The 17,217-nt window shown below is 41.9% G+C and overlaps 1 protein-coding gene across 3 annotated transcripts in view; it reads right to left on the bottom strand.

The window, feature by feature from the left end:
- The window catches only part of LOC139542075 (protein kinase C zeta type-like), a 140,952-nt gene that overhangs the window by 92,636 nt on the left and 31,099 nt on the right, over window positions 1–17,217 (bottom strand). Inside the window, exon 1 of one of the 3 annotated variants that reach the window (XM_071347093.1) lies at window positions 14,818–14,955. The exons of 1 other annotated variant lie outside the window; for it this stretch is intronic. Coding sequence is in view for 1 of the 2 variants with exons in the window: in XM_071347092.1 (XP_071203193.1) it covers window positions 14,152–14,173 (22 nt within the window). In the remaining variant the exon portion in view is untranslated. Of the gene's footprint in view, window positions 1–14,151; window positions 14,272–14,817; window positions 14,956–17,217 lie in introns of those variants that run through there. One more of the 3 variants, XM_071347092.1, reaches the window with a different exon arrangement.

Here is a 17,217-nt window from a genome sequence, read left to right as displayed (position 1 = left end):
GGCGATGTTAAAAAAATGAATCACCAGAGAGAGCGCAGGCAAGGCAGGCAGGGCTTACGGAGTGTGAAGTGAGTAGCATGGTAGGTCGATGATGAGTGTGTTTCAGACCGTTCACACCAATATAGCAGATCGGAGGATCGGTGTTGAGGCATTGAGGTCGAAATAACGCGAGGTCAAAGGTAATATTATTATTATTCAATAGAACCCTCTCACTTTTTGTTAGGAATCATCATAAAGAGATGTGAGAGCAGAGAGAAATAGGTGGCCTTGCAGTGGAATGGCATCCGCATTCAATCAAGGGCTGTTTCCATTTAATCAAGCCAAACTTGAAGCGGGTAGTGTGTAGGAGTTCAGTGTAATGTGATTGAAAGGCAAAGTCCTTCGAACTGTTGACCTCTTCAATAGAGTGACTCACTATTTCACCACTCTGTACACTGTTTGTTTGTTCCCTCCCATTACACCCACTTAATGGACTGTGGCTTAACATGTAAAGGGCTCTGGCTGTAGGTGGCTTAACATGTAAAGGGCTCTGGCTGTAGGTGGTTTATCATGTAAAGGGCTCTGGCTGTAGGTGGTTTAACATGTAAAGGGCTCTGGCTGTAGGTGGTTTATCATGTAAAGGGCTCTGGCTGTAGGTGGTTTAACATGTAAATGGCTCTGGCTGTAGGTGGTCTATCATGTAAAGGGCTCTGGCTGTAGGTGGTTTAACATGTAAAGGGCTCTGGCTGTAGGTGGTTTAACATGTAAAGGGCTCTGGCTGTAGGTGGTTTATCATGTAAAGGGCTCTGGCTGTAGGTGGTTTAACATGTAAAGGGCTCTGGCTGTAGGTGGCTTAACATGTAAAGGGCTCTGGCTGTAGGTGGTTTAACATGTAAAGGGCTCTGGCTGTAGGTGGTTTAACATGTAAAGGGCTCTGGCTGTAGGTGGTTTAACATGTAAAGGGCTCTGGCTGTAGGTGGCTTAACATGTAAAGGGCTCTGGCTGTAGGTGGTTTAACATGTAAAGGGCTTTGGCTGTAGGTGGTTTAACATGTAAAGGGCTCTGGCTGTAGGTGGTTTAACATGTAAAGGGCTCTGGCTGTAGGTGGTTTAACATGTAAAGGGCTCTGGCTGTAGGTGGCTTAACATGTAAAGGGCTCTGGCTGTAGGTGGTTTAACATGTAAAGGGCTCTGGCTGTAGGTGGTTTAACATGTAAAGGGCTCTGGCTGTAGGTGGTTTAACATGTAAAGGGCTCTGGCTGTAGGTGGTTTAACATGTAAAGGGCTCTGGCTGTAGGTGGTTTAACATGTAAAGGGCTCTGGCTGTAGGTGGCTTAACATGTAAAGGGCTCTGGCTGTAGGTGGTTTAACATGTAAAGGGCTTTGGCTGTAGGTGGTTTAACATGTAAAGGGCTCTGGCTGTAGGTGGTTTAACATGTAAAGGGCTTTGGCTGTAGGTGGCTTAACATGTAAAGGGCTCTGGCTGTAGGTGGCTTAACATGTAAAGGGCTCTGGCTGTAGGTGGTTTAACATGTAAAGGGCTCTGGCTGTAGGTGGCTTAACATGTAAAGGGCTCTGGCTGTAGGTGGTTTAACATGTAAAGGGCTCTGGCTGTAGGTGGTTTAACATGTAAAGGGCTCTGGCTGTAGGTGGTTTAACATGTAACGGGCTTTGGCTGTAGGTGGTTTAACATGTAAAGGGCTCTGGCTGTAGGTGGTTTAACATGTAAAGGGCTCTGGCTGTAGGTGGTTTAACATGTAAAGGGCTCTGGCTGTAGGTGGTTTATCATGTAAAGGGCTCTGGCTGTAGGTTGTTTATCATGTAAAGGGCTCTGGCTGTAGGTGGTTTAACATGTAAAGGGCTCTGGCTGTAGGTGGTTTATCATGTAAAGGGCTCTGGCTGTAGGTGGTTTAACATGTAAAGGGCTCTGGCTGTAGGTGGTTTAACATGTAAAGGGCTCTGGCTGTAGGTGGTTTAACATGTAAAGGGCTCTGGCTGTAGGTGGTTTAACATGTAAAGGGCTCTGGCTGTAGGTGGTTTAACATGTAAAGGGCTCTGGCTGTAGGTGGTTTAACATGTAAAGGGCTCTGGCTGTAGGTGGCTTAACATGTAAAGGGCTCTGGCTGTAGGTGCATGCATTTGCTAAATGAGATAAGGAATGAATGGCTACTAGCTAGCAACGCAATGAGCTGCTGAGAGTAATTGGGTTGTACCAACCCACTGGGAACACTATCATTTCAACGTAGATAATTGGGTAATATTTGGTTGAGTCGTTGATCAACGAGATTACAACCTATATTCAGAACTCAAAAGGACAGTCAAAAATTAGTTGAATTTCCAATGTGTTATCACTATGCCTTCAACCATCTAAAAGCACAACCAAATTCCAATGAGAATCCAATGGCATGTGTTTATTTATACAACAATTTAATGTGATATCACTGTGCTTCATCTAATAGCAGAACCAAATTACCTGGATTACAGGAATTACATAAAATGACATAAGAACTGTATAGTTACAGTAACCTCAAAATGTGGCCATGGATGTGTTACTCATTTTAAGGTTGAATGTTACATTAGTTTGTAAGATAGCCTTAACTTTAGGCTATTTACTGTACTATAAAAGCAATATTGAAGTGTTTAGTTGACAATGCAACCAAATATCAACACTATTTGGATAGTTCCATCTGATCTACCACTGGCTTAATCCCATTCTATAACTTATTTTTGGTTGAGTCGGAGACATGAATCCAACATATCATTTGTTAACTTCACGACAAGTTAATAGGCTATTTATTGTGTTTCAAAAGTGATATTGCATTGTGTTTGGTTGTCAACGTAATCGAAGGAGATTTATCTTCTGCTTCTATGGTTCCATCTGTTCCACTGACTTAGTCTGGCTTTAATTCCAGTTTTTCAACAAAATAATATTTGAAATGTTGGATTCACGTCTCCATCTCAACCAAAAATCAAAGTTTTAGAACAGGACTAAATGAATTCAATCTTTAAATGCACTTTAAATAAAGTTTGATTTGATTTTAGTCCTATTCTTAAACTTGTGGTTGAGATGGTGATGTGAATCCATCATATCATTTATTAATTTGTAGACAAACTGGAATTAAAGCCAGACTAAGTCCGTGGCACAGATGGAACTTTCCAAACAGAAGATACATCTCCTTCGAATGGTGATGTTGAGTTGACAACCAAACACAATTCAATATCACTAAATATCATTACATTTTAAATCAACCAGAGCTTGAAATCCTATGCCTATTGTACTGTCTATTTTAGTTTAATTCTGTGTTGAATTCAAACAATTGATGTTGATGACTTTGCAAAGCCTAAATAGTGTAGGCCTAAACAGCATCATTGATGATTGATAAAGTATGGTCACATTTAATTTGGACTTGGCTAGTCTTAAACCTTAGATGGGAGACCAAGAGGTAGCTGTAGATTCATCAATTATCTAGTAGGTCCTAACCAGCTGTCACGCCCTGACTTTAGTTATATTTGTTTTCTTTGTTTTTTTGGTTAGGTCAGGGTGTGACAAGGTTGGTTTGTTTAGTTTTTGTATTGTCTAGGGGTTTTTGTCTTGTCTAGGGTTTTTGTTTGTCTATGGGGATTTTGTATGGTCTTGGGGTTTGTAGGTTTATGGTGGCCTGAGTTGGTTCCCAATCAGAGACAGCTGTTTCTCATTGTCTCTGAGGAGCCTATTTAGGTTGCCATTTCCCATGTTGGTTTTGTGGGTAGTTATTTTCTGTTTTGTGTGTCTGCACCAGACAGAACTGTTTCGTTTGTTCCGCTTTGTTATTTTTTGTTCTAGCGTTCAGCTTTATTAAAAATCATGAACACGTACCACGCTGCACCTTGGTCTACTCCTTCTTCCTCAGACGAACATCGTTACACCAGCCTATAGTTTTTTTCTGATAGTGGATATAGCATTGAAAAGTTGACGTTGTTTTAAAGGTACAAATTCAATATATTTTACACAAGGTTTGTCTATGTTGAAATCTGTTTGGCATGTTTACTTTTTTTCAAATCTAATGTATTTTCCACATCACAATACGTTGATCATTTACGTTGAATCAACAGTGATTCAACCAGTTTGTGCCCAGTAGAAACCCCTCCCCCACTGTCAGAGAGAAAAGTGCCCAGTAAAGCCACTCATGCACCTGACCTACTAGACCCCCTATTGGGAGGAGAAAGACTCTCTGTGAATGATGATGGGAGTGGTGTCTGCTCTACTCTGTTCTTGCCCCCCCCCCCCCCCCCTAATTAAGCTGTGCTAGGGAGGAGAGGAGAAGCGACTGGGGTGACCTCGACAGAGAAATTGAGTGGTTTACCCAGTGTTTATTAAAGGGGGAATCGTACGAAACAATGTGCTCATTGAGGGGAAATGATGGAGAAGATGATTATGATGTTACTTGCACGGTAATAGTTCAGACTGGCAGCACAGCTTCTGTAAACCTTTTACAACCCCCTTGCTTATACGTATGCATACCAGGGTTGGGGGCAATTACTTTCCAATTCAGTCAAGTCAGATAATCAACTAAAATTCAAATTCCACATTTTATCAATGATTCTCTATGAAAATAACGTGGAACTGACTGAATGGAAATGGAATTGACCCCAACCCTAATGCATACAGTGTCTTCGGAAAATATTCAGACCCCTTGACTTTTTACCCATTTTGTTACGCTACAGCCTTATTCTAAAATTGATTCAATAAAAACAAATCCTCAGCAATCTACACACAATACCCCACAACGAGAGAGTGAAAACAGGTTTTTAGAAATGTTTGCACATTTATTAAAAATGAAAAACAAAATGACTTATTTACTTAAGTATTCAGACCCTTTGCTATGAGACTCAAAATTGAGCTCAGGTGCATCCTGTTTCCATTGATCCTCCTTGAGATGTTTCTACAACTTGATTGGAGTCCACCTGTGGTAAATCCAATTGATTGGACACCATTATTATTAAATGGAAGTTTGGAACCACCTCTTCTTAGAGCTGGTCGCCCGGCAAAACTGAGCAATCGGGGGAGAAGGGCCTTGGTCAGGGAGGTGACCAAGAACCCGATGGTCAGTTTGACAGAGCTCCAGAGTTCCTCTGTAGAGATGGGAGAACCTTCCAGAAGGACAACCACCAATCAGGCCTTTATGGTAGAGAGGCCAGACGGAAGCCACTCCTCAGTAAAAGGCATATGACAGCCAGCTTGGAATTTGACAAAAGGTACCTAAAGAGTCTCAAACCATGAGAAATAAAAGTCTCTGTTCTGATGAAACCAAGAATTAACTCTTTGACCTGCATGCCAAGCGTCACATCTGGAGGAAACCTGGCACCATCCCTACGTTGAAGCATAGTGGTGGCAGAATCATGCTGTGGGGATGTTTTTCTGCAGCAGGCACAGAGATTAGTCAGGATCGAAGGATCGGCGCATAGTACAGAGAGATCCTTGATGAAAACCTGCTCCAGAGTTCTCAGGACCTCAGACTGGGGCGAAGGTTCACCATCCAACAGGACAACGAACATAAGCACACAGCCAAGACAATATAGGAGTGGCTTCGGGACAAGTCTCTGAATGTCCTTGAGTGGCCCAGCTAGAGCCCGGACTTAAACCTGATCTAACATCTCTGGAGAGACCTGAAAATATCTGTGCAGCAACGCTCCCCATCAACCTGACAGAGCTTGAGAGGATCTGCAGAGAAGAACGGGAGAAACTCCCCAAATACAGCTGTGCATAGCTTGTAGCATCATACCCAAGAAGACTCAAGGCTGTAATAGCTACCAAAGGTGCTTCAACAAAGTACTGAGTAAAGGGTACTGAATACAAACATTTCTAAAAACCTGTTTTAGCTTCGTCATTATGGGGTATTGTGTATAGATTGATGAGAAAATTGTTTATTTATTCAATTGTAGAATAAGGCTGTAACGTAACAAAATGTGGAAAAAGTAAAGGGGTCTGAATACTTTCCTTCAACACTACCCAACCATATAAAATACATATCTAACTATGGGTTGCCCTACTCTGCACCTGGTGCATGGAAGAGACAGTTCACATGCCTTGTCTTGAACCTGAGACATACTTAGTCTGAATTGTTCCTCTTTCGCGTAATTTTGTCCTTGTTGGGTGTCGGAGGGTGGCGATCTATCAGAGCTTCAAAGGTAATCACAGGAACACTCTGGAGTGTCTTCGATTGGTGTGACAATCACAGTGATAGGCTGCTTTGTTGAAGAGAGTGAGATTGCATTAGAGATATACTGTAGCCGTACAAAGCGATTTAACCTTCTCCGTTCCTTTGCTCACATCAGGGCATGTATTCATAAAGCGTCTCAGAGTAGGAGTGCTGATCTAGGATCAGGTCTCCCCTATTATTCACTTCTCATTTAAAAGTCAAAACTGATCCCAGATCAGCACTCATACTCGGAGACACTTAAAATACAGGCCCCTGATATCAGCCCATTTAGGTTGTTCTTTCTAAGATCAAAGCACACGTCTACTCCTCACCAGATGTAAGGGTCCATTAATATTCAATAGGATCTTTGGGGGGTGGCTTATATAATGGATTCCTGCTTAACCAAATATAGAGCAGCTGGGTTATTGCTGTTTCAAATGTTCTCAATGTGTTTGTGTCTGAGACCAAATCACCTCTTAGCAGCTGAAATAATATCATCTTTCTGAACTCTCAGATTTGTGTTGAGGGTCCAACACGTGGCTTAAGCAGGGATAACCGAGGACTGTGTGTCTCCCCGCCTGGCTGCCTGTCTATTTTGAGATGGTTGTCTACTGCACATCCCCTACTGCTGCTTGGGGCGGTGTTTGCTCTTGATCCAGTTTCCGAGTCACTTCATTGTAGCAATCACCAAGGAGAGACTGGACAGTATAGGCTACTGCATGGGCCTCCGCAGAATCCTATGGAGTCCTTACAGACAGATAAAGAGAAAGAGAACCAAAAATAGAGGGACAGAGCTACAGACAGTATTCTCCACTGTGTGAGAAGAGAAAAACGATGCCCTGGACAAGAAACTAGGCCTGTTTTGTGAAAAGAGAGTGAGCAGAGGAGAGAAGAGAGGGTGATGGGCGTGGGAGAGGGAGAGGTGAAGAGAGCACGGTGCCAGTGTGGGAGTGCAGCTCATTCCTCCACTGACTAACACACAGCTACCATTTTCTCTCTTCAAAGGTCTGCTAACAATGTTCCTGTGTATTCAACTACCTCACAGCAAAGTTAAAGGTATCCATCAAACTTCCTTTACATATTGCTTCTGCTCCATAGCTAAAGCTGTGATTTGACGACAGTGAGTCACTTTGGATAAGAGCGTCCGCTATAACAGTTTAGAATCATATTTTGTAATGCTGCATAGCTTAATTCCTAAAACAAAGAATTCAAAGAAATAGCAAAAGGCATCTTCTATACACATATTTCATATAGTTTAGATAGTCTGCACTGTATTTCAATGTACATCTGCAACAAATCATTAGATAGCAAAGTGAAACCAAAACAAAACATTATGTATTCAGACCAATACAGTCATTATAAACAGTCTGAGACTTTCAAAGGCTTTGGAAGACTTCCATTGCCCTCAATCTAGTCCAAAGGTAGAGTCCCGCCTATCCTTATCATTTCAAAGTCACATCCTCGATCATCAAGGGAAGCCATTTTAATCATGACTGCTCACTCGAGCATAAGCCAGACTAACTACTAGGCAGACATTAATTCCCAATTTGGGGGACATATAGAACAAATGACAGCAGTAGCTGTATAGACAATATTTTACAGTGAATTGACATCAGTAGCTAGGTTTCCATCCAATTGGCGACAGACTTTCATGCGAATATTCTAGAATCCGCATGAAGAAAATATGCTCATTTTCTCACTTGTGGTGTTTCCACCAAATGGACTTGTGAGGATAAAAATCAGTGCGTGATGACGTAGTGCACACAAAACTGTACTTTTTCAGTAAAGTTTTCATGTACCGAATACAAATATAAAATTCGATTTTCAACTCTGTTTTGTCACGAAAACAGTTGCGTTAAATAGCATACAGGGCATTCGGAAAGTATTCAGACCCCTTGACTTTTTCCACATTTTGTTACGTTACAGGCTTATTCTAAAATTGATTAAATAGATTTTTTCCCTCATCAATCTACACACAATACCCCATAATGACAAAGCGAAAAGAGATTATTAGAAATATATATTAGAAACACACAGTTGAAGTCAGAAATTTACATACACCTTAGCCAAATACATTTAAACTCAGTATTTCACAATTCCTGACATTTAATCCTAGTAAAAATTCCCTGTCTTAGGTCAGTTAGGATCACCACTTTATTTTAAGAATGTGAAGTGTCAGAATAATAGTAGAGAGAATGATTTATTTCAGCTATTTTCTTTCATCACATTCCCAGTGGGTCAGAAGTTTACATACACTCAATTAGTATTTGGTTGCATTGCCTTTAAATTGTTTAACTTGGGTCAAACATTTCAGGTAGCCTTCCACAAGCTTCCCACAATAAGTTGGGTGAATTTTGGCTCATTCCTCCTGACAGAGCTGGTGTAACTGAGTCAGGTTTGTAGGCCTCCTTGCTCGCACACGCTTTTTCAGTTCTGCCCACACATTTTCTATAGGATTGAGGTCAGGGCTTTGTGATGGCCACTCCAATACCTTGACTTTGTTGTCGTTAAGCCATTTTGCCACAACTTTGGAAGTATGCTTGGGGTCATTGCCATCTATTTTGTGAAATGCACCAGTCCCTCCTGCAGCAAAGCACCCCCACAACATGATGCTGCCACCCCTGTGCTTCACGGTTGGGATGGTGTTCTTCGGCTTGCAAGACTCCCCCTTTTTCCTCCAAACATAACGATGGTCATTATGGCCAAACAGTTCTATTTTTGTTTCATCAGACCAGAGAACATTTCTCCAAACAGTACGATCTTTGTCCCCATGTGCAGTTGCAAACCGTTGTCTGGCTTTTTTTATGGCGGTTTTGGAGCAGTGGCTTCTTCCTTGCTGAGCGGCCTATCAGGTTATGTCGATATAGGACTCGTTTTACTGTGGATATAGATACTTGAAGGTAGGCCATGAAATACCTCCACAGGTACACCTCCAATTGACTCAAATGATGTCAATTAGCCTATCAGAAGCTTCTAAAGCCATGACATCATTTTCTGGAATTTTCCAAGCTGTTTAAAGGCACAGTCAACTTAGTGTATGTAAACTTCTGACCCACTGGAATTGTGATACAGTGAATTATAAGTGAAATAATCTGTCTGTGAACAATTGTTGGAAAAATGACTTGTGTCATGCACAAAGTAGATGTCCTAACGAACTTGCCAAAACTATAGTTTGTTAATGACAAGAAATTTGTGGAGTGGTTGAAAAACAAGTTTTAATGACTCCAACCTAAGTGTATGTAAACTTCCGACTTCAACTGTAAAACATTATTGAACTAGACAAATTCAAAACACAAACATGATATGAACATGAACACGTGAACAAAATTCACTAATATTAGCAGAATATCAATATTAGCAAACTAATACATAGACATAATTACAAGACTAGAAAACAGCTCTTTGCCAACAAAAAAAAAGACTACAAACAGACATTTGGGGAAGCACATTATACCGCATTGATATTCTCATTCTCCTGGATATGGCTATGGATATTATTGACCGTTACCTTCTTGGCCAAGACCATTAAATATCACTCAATAGCAGAGCACCAAAACCATTTCATTACAGCAAATGGTGGTCTGAGACAGAGGCTGTAAATAAATAAATATGTAAATACAATTATACAAAAAAACTAAATATTACAATTGAGGGTGTACTTGCTTATGTAATAACTAGATCTGGTTGAGTATCCACAGTTGGTTGCCAAGCGCAACCATCATTTGACAGTACAGGTGAGACTTGAGCGATGGCCTCGTAAAAACGTGTGTACATGACACCTGTCATCAACACCCGTGATGTGGATCCATTGCGCCTATCATATGTGTTTTACGTGTACTTTGTGTGTAAAGTAGCACATTGCAGCTGGAGTACTGTGTAAGGGCTGGGTTATACATAAAAAGTATTTCATAGACTGTGCACCATAAGTTACAGTATATGGAGAGGCTAATGTAACCTTATGATAAACCAATAAACAACATACACAGACACATACTAATTTAGCTCAGAGATCGATACAGCGGATGGACTCAGGTGGCACTAGAACATGGATACTGCAACTAAAAACAGACAAAATTGGTTTGCTGCACCTCCATATTAGATTTCAGCACAGTTGTAAGCAAACCTGCTTCTAGTCTATTTTGGCAAAGATCCACCACCATATTTGACAGTAGGTATTGGGTTCTTTTCTGCTTATTCATTCTCATTTCGACGCCAAACCCACCACTGGTGTGAGTGGCGAAAGAGTTCTACTTGCATGTCATCTGACCAAAGTTCCAATAGTAGATACCCATAGACTTCCAGTCATTGCGCTAACGCTAGTTAGCATTGGCTAGCGAAACTACCTCTAACTTCCTCCATACTGGACACAGAGACATAAAAAATGGTATACACAAGTTCATCTGACTCTGGGGAAGTAGATAAAGGGCCTCATCACCAAAATCCCGAAGTATCCCTTTAAATATCTGCTCCGAATGAAGATTTAAAGATGTCTGCAGAAAGAATGGGGTGTCAGCTACGACATGAAACCTAGGGGAAGTGGATGTACATCTGGTAACAGAATTACATCATGGATCCCTGATCTGTACTCTACCGAAATGCATAATTGTGGATATTAATATAATGATCTAAATGATGATGTACCATGAATAGGTACACAAAGTACAAAGTATGAATAGGTACACAAATGCAATATCTTTATTTTGCATATTTGGGTATTATTCTACACACTTGCTATTATTGCAATGAGCTTCTCACCCAAAAAAGACCCCATTTGGTTGGTCCGGACCCGACCAAATCATAGATGTCTATGTTTCACAAGTTTGGACATCACAGTATAGTAGAGTACAACACAGTAGAGTAGAATTCAGTACAGTACAGTACATTATACTGTGCTCTACTCTAGTGTGCTCTACCTTACTGTGTGCTGTATAATGTGGTGTCCAAACTTATGAAACATAGACGACATCTATGATTGGTTGAGATTTGGTCCGGCCAGGGTCGATTGACCAAATTGTAACTACTTTTCATCGTCCATGGACGTCGGGTGTCGGTTGGTGCTCAGTGAGTGAGGATGCTTGTTACAGGAGGGTAGGTGTGAAAGAGAGAGAGAGAGAGAGAGAGAGAGAGAGAGAGAGAGAGAGAGAGAGAGAGAGAGAGAGAGAGAGAGCAGCAGAGAGAGAGAGAGAGAGAGAGAGGGAGAGGTTGTTCAGACTGTTTTCAGCCTTGCTTTGACCACTAGATGACAAAGACAAAAAACCTGTAATGAGATGAACATAACAGCATGCCAGTGAAAGGGAGGACAGTAGCAGACTTCCCATTGTAGCCAATTCAATTTAATCACTTAATAATTAATACTTGTTACTTCTGTGAACTTTCATTATCTTCCCTCCTCATGAGGGAACGAAATTAGAAAATATCTTAACGATATGTGGGTTTTTGCAAATGGAATTACAAGGCAATGTTTCTTAAACTTATCGAAGGCAAATCATTTCTCAAAAACTAAATAGAATTATTGATGTCAGTTGGCAGGGGTCTTTACTTGACCATTATTGTGATTTGATGTAATCAAAGCCTTTACTTCTTCCTAATTTTTGAAAAACGTATATCATTTTTTTTTTTTACATTTGGAAGAAGTAAAGGCTCTGATTTCTGGTCAAACAGATGGAAAAGGGGTCTTACACAGCATCTACCAGTAAACGTCTACACATGTGTGATCTTAAACGTTGTTAACCTAGCTAGGTTCATTGTTTACCTAGCTAGCTAGCTATATGTCTTAAGCTAAAGTGTGCTGTTAGCTAGCTGGCTCCCTAGCGGAGGTTTTTATTCATTTCCCAGAGCTGTTGTCTTTTCTAGTTAGAGCCTAATGTTAGGCATTGTTGGCACTTTGTTCATTGTCGTTTAACTAGCTAACGTTAGCTGGCTGGCTCGTTAGCTAACGTTACGTGTGTACAACACCCGTTGAATATGGGTGTTGTCAGTAAAAGCATAATGAAATTGTTGCCAGCAGAGGTAAACAAATCATCGGCCAAACAAAATGGGTGGGGCTAAAGCTTCAGAGGGTGTGAACGATGCCAGAGCTCTTCACTAGATACCAAAACATTCAAAGGTGATTTTCTCAAAAGTGAGTTTACAAGTTGCTCACTTTCAAAGCAGAATTACTTTCCCATTGTTTCCTCAAATGCAGTGTATGATGTACCATTTTGTAGCTCTGAGTCTCTACTTTTATCCAATGTAAAAAACACCATTTCACATTTTCCTACATAAGACCGAATCCAGGTGGTGAGTCACATATGCCTTCATTTCTCAAAAATATAGACTCTTAGCTTTCAATATTTTTGAAAAAGGCTCAGTGCCGTTATCCTCGCAAGGTGAGGTGTTGAAAACAGGGGTGTCCATTTTTTTAACAAAATCTCTTTCTCTGAGCAATTGTATTAGTATAAAATAAAACAATTTGCCCCCAAAATTGGAGCATACAATATAGCTCAGTATTTGAACAATTTAATAGTCATTTTAGTGTTAATTTTTGACACCTGTATTTATACATACACAGCATATATACACATATACTACATTAAAGGGATAATTCACCAAAATTGCAGTCTATGGAGGACAAGGTATGACAACAATACATGCTTTGGTTTAGTTTACCTGGCCACTGCTTCATGTGCTATTTTTGTGCCACAAATGTTAGCATTTGAAACAGTGGCCAGGTAAACAAAACCAAAGCATGGATTGCTGTCATTACTTCTCCATAGACTGCTAAGAGGGTAAGGAAACCAATAGGTAATTTGGGTGAACTATCCTTTAAGACATAAAGATACAGCTACAGCTCCACCCATACATTCACAGACCAGTTTTTCCCAAATCCGGTCCTCGAGTTCCCCCGACAGCACACATTTTAATTGTAGCCCCGGACAAAAAGATCTGATTCAACTTGTCAAGGGCTTGATGATTAGTTGACAAGTAGGAAATACAAGTAAGGAATACCTAGGATAGGATAAAGTAATCCTTCTAACCCCCCCCCCCCTTAAAAGAGTTAGATGCACTATTGTAAAGTGGTTGTTCCACTGGATATCATAAGGTGAATGCACCAATTTGTAAGTCGCTCTGGATAAGAGCGTCTGCTAAATGACTTAAATGTAAAAAAAAAAAAGTAGAATCAGGTGTGCTTGTCCGGAGCCACTACAAAAACATGTACTGGTAGTGGTACTGGTGGACCGGAGTTTGGAAACATTGACATAGACCACCTGCCTTCTCCCCTACCAGTTAAAGCTAAACCCCTCACTGAGCATGCTGAGTAGAGCGAGAAAGACACAATTTCAACCCAGACATGCACATAAAAACACTATAAGCGTATCCTTTTTCTGCCTGACCATCCACAACAATCCGTCTTTTGTTTTGAGCAACGCAATAATCAGCGGAGAGAGAGAAGGCGGGAGAAAGGAAAGCCTTGTTGTTAGCTACATCTGCTAAATGACACACACACACAACCACCACTCCCCCAGAGCAAAAACAAACATTTTGCCAAAACTAACACTAACACCCCCCCCACCCCCCAACCCCCATTTTGCCCAAAGCCCTGTTATTTGGGTGCTGGATGCACTTAACTAGCCGATGAGAATCATTATTAGTGTATGGGCTAATTATCTTGTTAGGGGAGGAAGAAGGGTGAATTACAGATAGGGAGTCTATTTTGGGGGGTGATTCACCCCCTCCCTCTTTACACAGAACAATACGCAATCACACAAATATCACTCCTCCACGCTCTGTTCTGCCCCAACACAAGAGCAGCAGTCACAACAGCAAACCTATCTTTTACCGGCGAGTACAAAATGCCTTCACATAGGTAGCCATAGAACTTGAGTCCAATCAGAACAGGCACGACGAACAGGTTGCTTCGTGGTGCTGGTGTTAAGCACCATACAAAAACACACATTCAAACCAATCTGGATAGGTCTGCTTTTTCCCTTATCAAATGGTAACTTCTCACGTACCGTCATCCTTTTTAGGATGCATTTAGTTCTCCTTTGAAGAGCCACCGGCCGGGTTACAAAGAGCCCTAATCTGGGAGTTCTGGTTCCTTTGTGCCTCGGTTGGCGGATGGTGTGGTGGTGATGGAGAGATGGGGAGGGAGAGGCTTTGCTTTCCCTGTTCTCTCTCTCGCCTCTCCCCAGCAGCTCTGAGTAGCACAGCCAGGTAGACAGACACACACACACACACTGCTGCGCATACACACACTGCTGCGCATACACACACTCGCCACCGCACACACTCATGCTCTCTCACACACACACACACACACACACACAGTGCCGCACTCCCTAACAGGTCCAGACCCTTTCAGAAAACAAGGGGACTGCCAACAAGACACACCAGCCCAGAGGAAGACGAACATTATTGTAGGAAACAAGCCAGGTAAAGCCAGCAGATAGTGATCAAGGCTAGTAGGAAGCATGCATCTATAGTGCACACATCTATAGTGCCTGCCTCTAACACATGAGGGGATGAGCTAGCTAGTAACTACAACACACCAGCCATGGAGGCAGAGCACACACACAAATTACATGCAAGCTAAAATCCAGAGAATGACACTGCCGTCAAATCGATTGTCAGCGGTGGATAGATGGATCGATGGATAGAGAGATGGAGAGATTGCTCACCTGTGTCCTTCCTCCGTTTCTTTCTGCCTCCTTCAGCACATTATCCTGGCTGGTGTGTACGTCGAACCGGCAAGGAAACGTAGCTACATCCCCTCCTCTCTCGCTGTCCTCTCTCACCGACGTCGCTCTTCTTCTCTCAGTGATTTATTTAATTATTTCCTCTCTCTCTGCCTGCCTCCCCCTCCTCCCTCCCTGTAGCACAGTTGCTACAGCTGTCAGTGTTGCCTTTTTTTTGTGGCTATTTAATTCCCTGTTTCTCTCTCTTTCTGACGCCTCTCCTCCTCTGTCGACTGCTTTTCTTTTGGAGGAACTAATGTGCAGCAAGGGACAAAAGGAGGGAGTGCCTTGAACATTAAGAACCGATATTGTACGGTACAGTGATCTCTCTCTCTCTCCCTCCCTATCCCTCTATCGTTCTCTTTCTCTCTCTAAGACATCTCCTCCTGATGTAGCCAGGCATGGGGGTAGTGGTGCTAGCACTAGCGGTGGAGCATTCGTCCCCGGAGACACAGTGGTACACAGCTGAGGCTGCTGGGAAAACGCGACATGGATGCGGCGTTGAGTACGGAAGGTGGTGCGAGAACCACTGGAGAGCCCGGTGCAACCTCCGCCTGAGCGCATCCGGGCTTTCAACGCCACCCCCTCCTCCCTCCTCCTCCCTCCTCATCCAACACAGAGGGGGGTCTGTTCACACTCCCAGGGCCCAGCCGAGTGCTCAACTAAAGGCTCACACAACGAGCCTGACAAGGCCGGATCAGTAAGCCAGCTAGCGCGCTCCGTTTGGAGGGAGAAGAAGCCTTGTCTTTTGTTGTGAGCTGCGTGTTTTGATTAGGTCTGTGAGGAGACAAGCTAGCATAGGCCCTAATGTACTGCAGACTATAGGCTGTGTGACAAATCAAACGGAGAGAAGTGCTATAGCAAAAGCCGGAGAATGTAGACCAACTTTAAACGTTTATACTTATACCATTTTATACCACTTTATACCATTTTTATAGTGTATAATTAATCTTGAATCTGGCATCTGCCAATCAATATTCTCCAAAGAGCAAATATTCCGACCGTGAAGACATGTTCTATTCTGTACCATGCTGTGTAGTGAGTGTATTCATCACTGGTTAGTGAGAAATACATGTCTAATACAGCGAGTACATCTATTTATCTATTGGGCTTTTGGCGCAGAGGGGTAAAAGGCTTATAAATAAATTATAGTGATGCTACAGTCAGTGTGAGGTCGTCCACAAAATAACAGGGGGGAGAGACAAGTATTTAGAGTGGTTGTTTACCACGTTCATTAATAAACAACATTCACCTTAAAGAGCAATTTGCAGCTCAAACAATAAGATCAGCATCATCTAAGATGGGGCTGGAGAAATGTAGCCACTCTTAAATTCATAGACAGGGCTATGGATGACCATTCATGGTATATAAAATGAATGGTTTAACCATGTTTTGAGGGTATACAGTGTGAAACAAGCTTGAATTGTGGATTCTGATGGAGTATGACAGTTGAACTAAGCTCATGATGTTATATTCTTTGAAAATCAATGCAGGTCGAATAGCGGTTAAGAGCGTTGCGCCACTAACCGAAAGGTCGCTGGTTTGACTCCCCGAGCTGACTAGGTGAAACAATCCGCCAATGTGCCCTTGAGCAAGGCACTTAACCCTAGTCGCCATAACCCTAGTCGCCATAAATAATGGCTGATCCCTGGCCATGACCCCACTCTCTGAGGGCGTCTCAGTGGGAGTGTGATATTCACCCCCAAAAATATTCCAATTCCCATGTGTATAATACAGACGTGTACATCTGTGAAGTAGGACAAATGTAAGCAACCACCTAATTATTATTATATATCATTAATTTAAAAAGTGTAAATATGGATGTACCAATCGCATATTGTCCCTTTAATGCATATTCATTTCCGTCTTTGAAGAACCAGAAAAATCCAAAGGAAAAGACAATAACTGCTTGTACAATACTCTGATTCTGAAATACAGTGACCATGCCTGAATATTTTAAGAGATACACCAATAGGTTTGCTAAACGGACTGTTATTGAAGTCTGGGTTGAGTTTGCAGTTGAAAAAAAATCTGCCATCGAAAAATTCCAGGCGAACCCCCTTGGGATTCCATAATGACGGCCTGTAGTATTTCCAAACAAATTCCCAATTATGGGAAACGTCCGGAAATATATGGTGGCCCCACCCAGACCAGGGACTTAATTGCATTGACTAAAAATACATTCCTGATTATCTCACTTTCTCCTTTTCCTACTAGCCAAAGAGATGTCTGCATACAATAACAGAGATATGACAGAGACCCTGCCTGGCCCTCATACACTCCAGACTAACCCCCATTATCACATAATAAATTACTCAAAATGGGGGGGACTTAGTCATAATG

This window comes from Salvelinus alpinus, chromosome 17 (genome assembly GCF_045679555.1).
Source record: "Salvelinus alpinus chromosome 17, SLU_Salpinus.1, whole genome shotgun sequence".
In the NCBI taxonomy this organism is placed as follows: Eukaryota; Metazoa; Chordata; class Actinopteri; order Salmoniformes; family Salmonidae; genus Salvelinus; species Salvelinus alpinus.
The sequence above is the reverse complement of the archived record's forward strand: the minus strand, read 5'-3'. Positions and strand labels throughout refer to the sequence as shown.